The sequence below is a fragment of the Argopecten irradians genome, chromosome 4, assembly GCF_041381155.1.
Source record: "Argopecten irradians isolate NY chromosome 4, Ai_NY, whole genome shotgun sequence".
Classification (NCBI taxonomy): domain Eukaryota; kingdom Metazoa; phylum Mollusca; class Bivalvia; order Pectinida; family Pectinidae; genus Argopecten; species Argopecten irradians.
The window spans coordinates 29,892,464-29,904,196 of NC_091137.1; the positions used below are offsets into that span (position 1 = coordinate 29,892,464).

Below are 11,733 nucleotides of genomic sequence, written 5' to 3' on the forward strand. Positions count from 1 at the left end.
AAGTTATCCATAATATGTTGACAGGAAACACCTCCATCACATACTTCTACCATGTATGTCTTCTTGATACGTATGACTTATCCATAATGCTTTCAAATTTCAAAATATATTTAATCATTGAATCGTCAGCCTACATATTGATTTCAGGGACTGTTTGTTCAATATATTTAAAGGTGTTTTGTTTCTCATTTGCATCAAAGTATGTGATGATGTCTTCTCTGAAATTAGCATGCAGGTAGAAAGTAGAACGCTTCCTTATTTAACAAATGTGGCTAGCATACTCTTCAATTGAACAACGTTGCCCTTGTGAACACCTTAAACGAGTGGAAATGATATAGATACTTATACATAAGTGCGACTATTTATAGCGGATTTATCCATCAGATCGGTATGGATTATATTGTATACATGTGGTATATGAAATCAGTACTCAATATACCGATGCATAATTATTTAATTACATATATTCATCGCCACAACTTAATTAGTAATACATGTCTGATCACACTTAGATACTCAACACTTAGACATGTCTAGAGTCATCTGTATGTAAAATGATATATATCTGTTAGACAAAAAGTCAAAAATAGACTATTTACTTTTGATATGGTTCTTCCGTTTCCAGTGATTTCTTATCGTGGTGACTGTCTCGAGGACACGCAATGTTCCCCTGGACTGACATGTAACGTGACCTCTTCAGAGAGTAATAAGAAATGTATCTGTGTCACTGGTTCCTACTGGGATAGAACTGTCTCTTGTATCATTAGTAAGTAATCCGTCTAAAGGAAAACACGAAAGATGGTGTTTAAGTTATCTCGGTATCTGAAAAGGATAACAAACATTAACAAAAAATATTACATATATGAATCATTTTTTCCTCGTTTTGAACAAAGAACATACTGTACATGCTTATAAAACTCGTATCCCATCTGAACTAAATTAGAAGGATACGTTATAGGAAAAAGTACTACTAGAAAACAACTGATCAAAAAATGACTTACAACGGGTGACGTAAGATACGATATAAATGTTTTTATAAATCTAAATCTATAACAGCTTCGTCATTCAAAGATGGGTTCCCACCTGTGAGCACAAAAATGTCTTCGGGAACTTTTTTCTGCCTTATTGTTCTAAAGATGTTTACTTCGAGTTAACCAACCTACATATTCCAAATAAAGGTGTGGTTTGGTACTGACTTAAATTACAAGGGAACAGCAAAACATCAGAAGTTATGTTGAAGTACGGATCCATATTTTAACTGATTCTTTGGTGAAAAGGACGCGCATATTTATATACAAATACAAAACAACCCCATCAGAAAACACTACTGTCAATATAATAACATGACTACATACAAAATATTTTTTACTAAATCAGTCCCGTATTTGAATTTGGATGGTTTTATGATGTTTTACAGAGCATGGCTATAACCAGACTTGTCCTCCCAGGATCTCAAACAGCTGTAAAAGTAATCTGATATGTAAGTCTGATGAGGTGAAGTGTGGATGTCCGGATAACGAATATTATGAGGAAATCTCACAAGATTGCTTGGAAAGTAGGTATTTCTCTATATGTAAGTACTGTGTGATAAGAGCGCAGCTTGGGACCCGTGATAACTAATAAATATATGACTGCATCTTTTACATTTAAGGTCGTCACGGAGACAACCACTGTCGCTTAAAAGCCATAACCGCCATTTTTAAATGTTATATCTCTCTGTTTATATATCGTCAATATGGTATATTTATTCTTTACACTAATCCTTCGCTCCATGAGGTCTTCTACGTCTAAAATAAGCGAGCCCTGCGCAATTATTTCCTTGTAATTTCAATTTTTTTAATCTAATAATTTTCTAAAAAAAATCATATGTAACTTAAATCAAATGTAATGAACGTTCCCTAATTTTGCTGCTTTAGTTTCCATGCTAACTAACCGAAATATGCACAAATTAAGCGAACATGATTTTTTTTCGTCATTTTTTGCTCATTTTGTTTATCTCAGAGGCAATATGGGTCTAACGCAATCTATTATAAACTTAATAATTACTGTGAATATGGAGATGCATTAGGAAAACTATTAAAGTTTGTTCAAGAATAATACGCTCCTGCTTTGTAGATAAACAAGATGGCGAAATGTCCACATGATAGTTGTAGCTGCAATGATACCCAACCATCATACCTTTTGTATCATGTATTCAATACAAAATGTATTTGAAATACAACAGTTCAATTACTGTTTTAGATTTGAGGGCCATAAGGGCACAAACCATACCTAGTCATTTAGTTCTGAAACAGTTGAAGTCTTAATTATACAATGTTTCCATTATATGTCTGATGTATTTTTGTTATCACACTAATTAATAGGGTATTCTTCGGCAGTGTGTAGATATATAAATTTATTTGCATTTAAAAATTTCAGAGGAGATGTACAACAACACCTGTTCTCCTGGCCCTGATAATCCTTGCCAAGGCGACCTAAGGTGTCTAGGTTTTGGTGATGGACATCCGCTGTCTCTGTGAACCAGATTCCTTATTTTTAGGAAACATGTGTCAACGTGATATGAAGACCGGAAGTAAAATGCCACAGGATGAAGACGGTGGTAACTCAAGTAAGTTATTTCCTATTTCTTGTATAGTTTATCCTTAAAAGCTAGATGTCTTTTCTCGTTTGCAAAGTAATTATTCCAAAAGTAATTTTATAAAATTAAATAATGTGATGAAGAATTACAGTACCTGAACCGTTTAACGTTCCCAGCCTAACGCAAACGCAACGCAAAAAAATCGTCCGTTAGCTAACGCTAACGATTGCTAACGCTAACGATTAACGATAAACGATTAACGCAATACCGGCTACCGATTAACGGTTAACGCAAAACGCAAAACGATCGGCTGGGATAAACCGGAAATACTATTGTTATAATCACGGAGACGGCTTGACGGTAAATAAATTACGGATCTTGACGTTCTGAAATACAAACGAAAGTATAAGAAAAACTGGAATATGTTCAGGATTAAAGTTCCTGTATATCATATAAACATTTGCCATGAAAAATATATGGACACGATGAAGTCAAAGACGACAGTACTCAATGCAAAGTTTCCATGTACAAAATGTACGTTTACAAAATAAATTACATGTGCAACTGTATGTACATTTATTGAGAAAGAATGGTAGTATTCTTAAGTGTCATATTTACCCGACATTTTAAGAAATATCAAATTGTTACAACATCTCTTTACTGATAATAACACAATGAAGTCAAACACGACTGTACTCGATACGAAGTCTCCACTTCACACGTACGTTTACAAATTACGTGTACAACCGTATGCATTATTCTAAGTATCATATTTGTCCGACATTTTAAGAAAAAATAAACAAATTGTTACAACATTACTTTATTGATAATATTTATTGATAATATTACCGTCACAATGTCATAACTTTAGTGAAGCGATCAGGCGTATACTGGTACTTTAAATAGTACGTATCATGGTATTGAAATGTATTGAAATGACGAATAAAAAAATTCACACAAAAACATTTAAAATGCAGTAAATCAAATTTCCATCTATATATTTTTTATTTCTATTATCGATGTTTCATAACTCAACAAATGTAATAAGTTACATTTTATCGTGTTTCCCGCATCAATCACAAGTTTCAGTGGGTTTTTTTCAGATTGTCGAAAGGCTCTTCCGCTTATCATGGAAAATTGAATTCTCGGGGATATTTGTTTCATAACGGATTATATTACTAGGGTGTGCATTCATGATGATGTATATAGTATATGTGTACACAAAAGCTCATTGCTTACAATTGACTAGGCATCGATTTTGGTGTCGTACATGTACGTTTACAAAAGTACGTACATACGCCACAACATGTACACCTACTGTAATAAAGATTGAACATTTGAATTCGTGTTTCGCCATTTGCAGTTCTCTCATTTTATAGTTCATGCAGATAATAAAGTTATAAAGCATGACAATGTTTCATTTCCATTTATTTATATTCAAATATAGTCATTTATGCATAATCATTGATGACAACGACGATGAAGATAGTGATGCACATGCATACATGATTGCATTGCGACAATTTTCTTCGTATATTTGTTACTGGTGTAAGAAATATAGTTATTTGATCACATTTCACATCTAGCAACTCTTCAATTTACAGTTTAAACAAATGAAATAAATTCATTCCAACGTAATATATAGGAAAGCATATTGCAAACATCAAAACTTTGAAATACGACAGTACAAATATATCATATGTACGTGAAATGTACCGTCACAGTGTACTGGGCACAGGTAAGTTGGGTATAAAGTTAATCTCCCTCCCAAGAAGGTGTTAATTACAGGTGAACTCCGCCCGTGGCCAGCGACAGGGGGTCGACACAAGGTAACACCAGTCGTGACCTATATACCTGTACAGGTAAAATACCCGTGCGCGTCACGATGGGAACTGAAAAGATTCCAGGTTCAAATAACAAAGAACACATGTGAGAAGGTGCCCGTACACTGTCCAGTTTTTATTGATATGATCAGAAACGTATATCCGGGTCCAATTTGACACGCGTACAGAACGTGTGAAGGCTTACAATGTAACGTACCTGCACAGTTCGAATTCTCTGCACGTGTTCTACATGTAGTTGTAGGTATACTCGTACACTGCAAACGTTTACATTTTTTATTACCTTTTCCATTTTCATATAAATATAAGTACTTATTAATTGCGTTTAAAAATGTACATGTAAATGCCAAATCTCACCTATTCCCTGTGTTCAAACTCGTCATGTTAATGATTTTTAAATTTCACGAATTCATTTACAAATCTTCCGAGTCTTTTTTGCGTTCTTCGTATATTGATAATATTTAACATAACAAGAACAATATTATGCAGCGTGTCTGTAATAACATTTTTATATTATTATTATCTGTTTTATACGGTGGCTGGGAGCGGACATGAAATAAATAAAATTATTGCGTGCGAACGCAAAAGTATTGCGTGTGAACGCAATAATTATTGCGTGTGAACGTAATAGTATTGCGTGCGAACGCAATAATTATTGCGTGGAACGAAATACTATTGCGTGCGAACGCAATAATTATTGCATGCGAACGAAATACTATTGCGTGCGAACGCAATAATTATTGCGTGCGAACGAAATACTATTGCGTGCGAACGCAATAATTATTGCGTGCGAACGAAATAGTATTAGCACGCAATACTATTACGTTCACGCGCAATAATCATTTCGTTCGCACGCAATATTATTGCGTTCGCGCGCAATACTATTACGTTCACACGCAATAATTATTTCGTTCGCACGCAATAATTATTTCGTTCGCACGCAATACTATTGCGTTCACACGCAATACTTTTGCGTTCACACGCAATAATTTTTTTTATTTCATATCCGCTCCCAGCCACCGTAGTTTTAGCTATTTTCTTGTGTAATCTTTCAGTTTGCGTGGATTCTTTCTAAAATAATGCTTTTGACATTAATATTCTGTAAGACAATTTCGTTAATATTTGAATTACTTTCGCAGAAATCATAGTAACAACAATCATATATAAAAATAATATAAATATATATTTCTGATTATAATATTTAAAACGTGAAAATCACATTAAGTTTTGAAATGTCATTTAAATACGTATATTTCTGAACGTTTTCACGGATAGGAGCGTCATGTATGCGATCTTGTTACTTTACAAATTTTTATTTTAACCACATTTAACAAACATATATACATCCAAAAAGAAATATAAAATGCAATACAATACACTGTATTTATTTTCTTTATTTCATAGATGTTATGACGATCGCTTCTACACGAAGCGGTAAATGTAATACCTTAGGAGATAAAAATGAACATTATATCCGGATCATCAAAGCGTCTCACCGGCATTTGGTTCTATTTTTAGTGGTTAACGATAGCGGAAATGGGTCCTGCTAACGATTAACGCAAACGATTTCTAACGCAAACGATTGTAAACCCAACTAACGATTAACGATTGCTAACGCAAACGATAACATTAACGATAAACGATTGCTAACGGAAATAACGCAAACGCAAACGAAACGCAAATTTGGGAACGTTAAACGGTTCAGGTACTGTACTCAGGCTTATTCATTTCTAACAGTTTTAATTGCAAAACCCTGTTAGTCACAAGAAACATATTTGGAACCATTATGGTAATTATCTGTGAATGACGAAGGCGAAAATATCCAATTAACTTTTAGATGTCAATATAATGAGAGTCTAGCAAAATTAATCCCATCATACCAAAGTGAACCCTTTTGTTCTAGTGTTGTGGATCATCATCTCAGTAGCTGGTGGGGTCGTAGTTTTAGTACTGGTAGTGGCAGCAGTTTGCATCAAAAGGTATGTGCCATTTCTATATATCTCTCATTGTTATTCAGTGAAAACATGTTTGAAGTTTATAACGCTATAACGAAATAGCGAAAGCACCAAAACGAAAGTTTTGACTCCCATTTTACAATAAATTGATGATTGGTGAATACTTACAGAAGACGGAGTCAGTCTGTTAAGGTACCTTACGAAGGAAACGCTACATTCAACAATAGAACCAGTTACGATTCAGTGGAGTCTCATCCTCGAAATTCCAGCAGTGCAGCAATTAATCAAGCTCAGAATGGTAAGATATGGTTAAGTCACATTTTAATATAAGGTAATTGGTACCAATATTTATATGAAAGCGCATTTTTACAAGAGCATGTACTCGTAATATGCCGTTGTAATGATTTTTAGACAACTTGGTAACAAACACGTACACACATATTATTGTTGAACATTTTATAAGCCTCAACCACGTGCTGAAAATGTGAGACGAACAAAGTCTTAATAATATTGTAAAATCAAGATTGGAGTCCTGAATATAATTTTACATTATTTTATTTACCATTTGAACATAACAGACGCTTAAAAAACCTCAATCTCAGCTATAGTTAATTGATAAATAATCCTGTGTAATGAAAGACGTTACTATTGCACCAGCCTACCTCCCATTAGAACACTAAGTCATTTTTTATTATTTTTACCTTATGAGATACATTATCAGTTTAATGTCTTTAATAACATTCGCATCACTCCTTAGAACACTAAGTCAATTTTTTTATTTTACCTTATGAGATACATTATCAGTTTAATGTCATACTTATACCATCGCATCACTCCTTTCCTAGATGGCGAGTACGGAGTTCTGGGTCAGAAAACAACACGTCAGCAGCTGATGATACATACGCGCATACCCGACAGCACCAACAGGAAGGAGAGTATGACATATTCGCCAAGCCGATAAACGACACCTCTGATATATACGATCGTACTCACAACATCAGACAGCTAGAAGGTGGTGAGTACGGCCAGCTGGGAGGAGGTCCAAAACAAGTGACAGATGACGACATGTATTCTCACACCAAACACAGCACACCTGAGGGGGAGTACGATAGCTTCAGTAATACTGCTGTTGACAAGGACGCGGGGGTTATATACGATAGCACTCGTAATGTACTGATGGAGAATGCGTACGATGAGTTTACAGAGAATAAGGGAAAGTCGGCTGTAGAAGGAATCTACGATCAGACTTGACTGCAACATTCATCGCCATTGAACGTAGATCTCGTCATGTGTTTCTTCAACGTGAAAGACATGGTTATTTCGGACATTTCGTTTTGAATACATGTGATGGGTTCTTTTGTAGACACATTGACGTTTTGTAGGGACGGTGTGACTAACCAACTACTGAGACATATGGATGATGATTTTCCCGATACACTGTATAATTTTTTTCTTGCCAATATTATAGCATCCTCGATACCAAAGGTGTAAAATACTTCTTTTTAATTCTCTAACTCCACTGTTATCATTGAACTGTATATCGTTAGTCAAACCAATATGTATTGATATATTGCCAATCAACTTTGTTTTCGATAAATGTCTATACCCGCCATCAAATGGAGGACACTTAATGTGAAGAACTATTGTAGTATTGGTCCCGTTGTATTTCAGTTATTTTATATGAATGTGTCGTTACATTGAAATTATTTTGTTTTTCGTTAAAAATCATCAATCCAAATTATCACCTAATAAATGAACAAGGGAACATATGTTTTCTTTATGTCGACGGTAACGTGGTGACGCTTGGCTGGAGTCAACGAATGATCGGGGTTCGAACCCCTTACTGCCAACCATTGGCAGTTTGTTGTACTGATTGAGCTTCAGTTGTCACTGATGTTCGACCCAGTCGTAATCCGCTACAACAGTTGTTAATACCAAGCTCTAATATCGTGTAAATTATTACGTATTGTTATGTCAGATTTATATACACGTGTTTTAATATCTATTTCCACATATTAATATCCATGTCCATTTTAAATCATCATTTACCACCACCAGAATATTTTGTTTCGGATGCGCCTGTCATAAAAATAGGGGACATTAAGTTGTAACATTAGATATCAAGGACTATATTGTCCCGTTGTAATTTAGTTACTTTATATGAATATTTTTTGTATCGATTCAGTGTGATAGTCAGGCCATTGTTTATATCTATTGTTTGTTTAAGACGTAGTTTTCGAAGAATAAAAATACGTTAGGAAATAGATATATTTCATTAATAAGGTACAATTTAATTGTGTATTGCTCAGCTCTTTGATGTTTATGCTTATTATTCATGTATGCATTTGTTTGATATATGTCGACGATAACGTGGTGAAATGAACAATAAATGAGAAGCTTGGTCAGAGGCCAGGAATAACACGGAGCCTCAACTTATAGAAGTAAAACTTAAGAAAGCAAATGGGGCCGCGGTGGCCGAGTGGTTAAGATGTACCGACATATTACCACATGCCCTTCACCTCTGGGTCGCGAGTTCGAATCCCATGTGGCGCAGTTGCCAGGTACTGACCGCTGGTCGGTGGTTTTTCTCCGGGTACTCCGGCTTTCCTCCACCAACAAACCTGGCACGTCCTTAAATGACCCTGGCTGTTAATAGGACGTTAAACTAATCAAACCAAAAAAAAGGAGAAGACTGGTGTAAATCAGACTTGATTGTCAACTGTATACGTCATTTTAAATCTATGCATTGTAATTTCAAAGTAATTCATATATTGCCATTTTACCAATTAAAAAATACAAGTTTCCATGAAATCCATTATGAACATTGAATATTTTTTCTAAAGGCATGATTATTTTAGGGTACATTTAAAGGTAGGTTTCGCCCAGTGATATATAATGACTACGAAATTGAAATTTATCCTTTACATAGATATAATCTTCAGATCATTTTCAATGCATACAGCGAACAATATGGGTGGTCAGTTGCCTAGCTTGACCAGGAAAATACTCCTCTAAAAACAGAGTGAAGTCAAGCTTTTCATAGAACATGACGTATTTTTTTCCAAAACGAGGCCGTATCAACAAACGGAAGCGTGCAACAAAATGTCAGGTAGAAGTGACAGTCTTGACACGGCATGTTTAGTTAAAAAAACAACAACAACAAATCGAAGTGCGAGGGACTGTTTATACATATCATATAATCTAAAACACGTCATGTTACTTACATACGCTCGCTAGCTTTGTACACCAAATATGCATGTAGTTAGGTAGTCTGCGGCTGTTTGTGCGCTGGCATATGTGTTGAAATTTAACTCACCACGTGCAATGCCGTTACACGAGTCCCAACAGATCCGGGCAAGTTCCACTTGAGATGTGGCTTCTGTTTCTTCTATTGCTACATGCCATCTCTGAATTTAATTCCCTATAGATATCCTAGGGTGCTACCGAATCCATTATAATTTCCTCCACGTTGTTGCCGATTCAGATATATTTTTCTTTATCTCACACGCTTTCGTTCAGCCATTTTGTTTACTTTTAGTGTGTGACAATGCGCATGCGCGAAACTTCGACAACACAATCCATCGCAGCTTCATTTGCATACTATTTTGTCTGACGGACACCGTAATAAATCAAGGATTTCCTTCAATTTTGTATTCAAGACACATTTGTTCAATCTCAAACGCATAAAGAAATTAAATTGAGGTATTTTAATACGTTTTTTTCATCTTTTCTTCCGTTTATCGCATTTCACAAAAAAAAATTATTTGGTTGGGCGAAACCTACCTTTAATTCATGAAGATCATATTGAACGAAATAAAAATTACATTATCGAAGCAGTTGTTTTTAAAATTCATATTATATATTATATATTATAGAATATATTACATTTCTTTTTTTCCTGACATACATGTAAATTAAAGCATATTTGTGTTTGTATTTACATTCGTCTCTTATTACGCAGTGTCCGATTGGTAAGGCACCCCAGCATATTAACAATATAAATAACCTTAGCGCACACCTTTGAATTAAAAGAATATATATGATGTCTAGACCTTTTGGTTCTTAGGCTTGATCTCATACCACACATCTTCTGTGAGTGATTATTATGTACTACAAGCTTCGTCACTATATAATTATCCATCGCCTAGAGGAGAATAACTATGCATTTCGCAATTATTTGACATTAGACTCAATGTCACAGCGACCGAAAGGCCTGCACATTTGTATTTGTGAAATTGTTACAAACGTGTACCGTAGGTTTACATCAAGATATCATCTTAAATATTTGCTTTTTATATATATTCTGACCTAGACAGAAACCATAAACTGCATCTGTCTTAGAATTAAGAGGAAACAGCAGATGTTTTAAGATAAACTCCCTATCTCTAATATCCCGCAACCCTGTATTCGCAAGGGATTGTATCGTATTGAGTTTATCTTACACGATTGTTTTACGTCAATTTCATAGAGTGTTAGAAAATTAGCAATACCGGCGTTTTGAGAATAATTTTACTAGGGTGGATGATGGGCTACAGACGACGAGGTGGACGACGGACATGAAATTGTGTAACTGACAAGGGAATTCCAAATAGACATGACTACATGTAGTTGTTTCCTGTTGTAAGGGGATGTCTTCAAAATCATGAGTTTTCTTGTTGAGCTTGGTATCATACGAAACCGGTCAAACAGACTAGCCGAAGTGTCGAAAAGAAAATGAATATTCCAAACACTGCTACAATGTTTAAAATTGGCTCCGTATACAATGTTAAAAACGGCATACTATCCATTGGAGCTAAGTTATGATTAATCTTACGTAATTGACCCAGGGTTAGGCATAATTCTAGGATGCTGACTATGATCATTTTTTTTAAGTTTTAAAGTTTATTACAATTTGAAAGAGCGATGATTACCTTAAATCTGTCCTACACAACTACACAAAATGCCGTCACTAAGACGATAATGATCACGTTTCAACAACAATGATACAAACATTGGCCTGTGCAGTTCAAATGAAATGGACATTTGATATCACATTTAACCTTGAGCGCGTGCTGAACTTTGACTTAATCATCATCGCAGCTGGAAGTCAGTCTACCTTCACTGTATTTACATGGTTTAATATATTATTTGTTATATTTCTTTTACTTTAATTTTTTATTTTTTTTTAAAGATTCTAGTTTGCAACTAGTTTAACAATGTTTTGACTATAAAAAAAATTCAATTTGATACAGTTTAGTATATAAATATATTTTTTTTTTAAATTGGGTTCCATAAAGGTAATTTTTAACTTTTTGTTTTGGAAATGACAGTGGCAGAAAAGTCCACGATTGTCTAACCCAAGGCCGAGAAAAGGGTTAAT

General features: G+C 34.7%; 1 protein-coding gene across 3 annotated transcripts in view; it reads left to right on the forward strand.

Annotated features, from left to right (window-relative positions):
- Nucleotides 1-6,398, forward strand: part of LOC138321248 (fibrillin-1-like) — a 60,216-nt gene extending 53,818 nt beyond the window's left edge. For all 3 annotated transcript variants that reach the window (XM_069264786.1, XM_069264788.1, XM_069264787.1), the window contains 4 exons: nucleotides 626-766; nucleotides 1,418-1,555; nucleotides 2,419-2,608; nucleotides 6,323-6,398. In XM_069264786.1, coding sequence (XP_069120887.1) covers nucleotides 626-766; nucleotides 1,418-1,555; nucleotides 2,419-2,519 — 380 coding nt within the window. In that variant the 3' untranslated portion in view covers nucleotides 2,520-2,608; nucleotides 6,323-6,398. The remainder of the gene's footprint in view (nucleotides 1-625; nucleotides 767-1,417; nucleotides 1,556-2,418; nucleotides 2,609-6,322) is intronic.
- The last annotated feature ends 5,335 nt before the right edge of the window (nucleotides 6,399-11,733 follow it).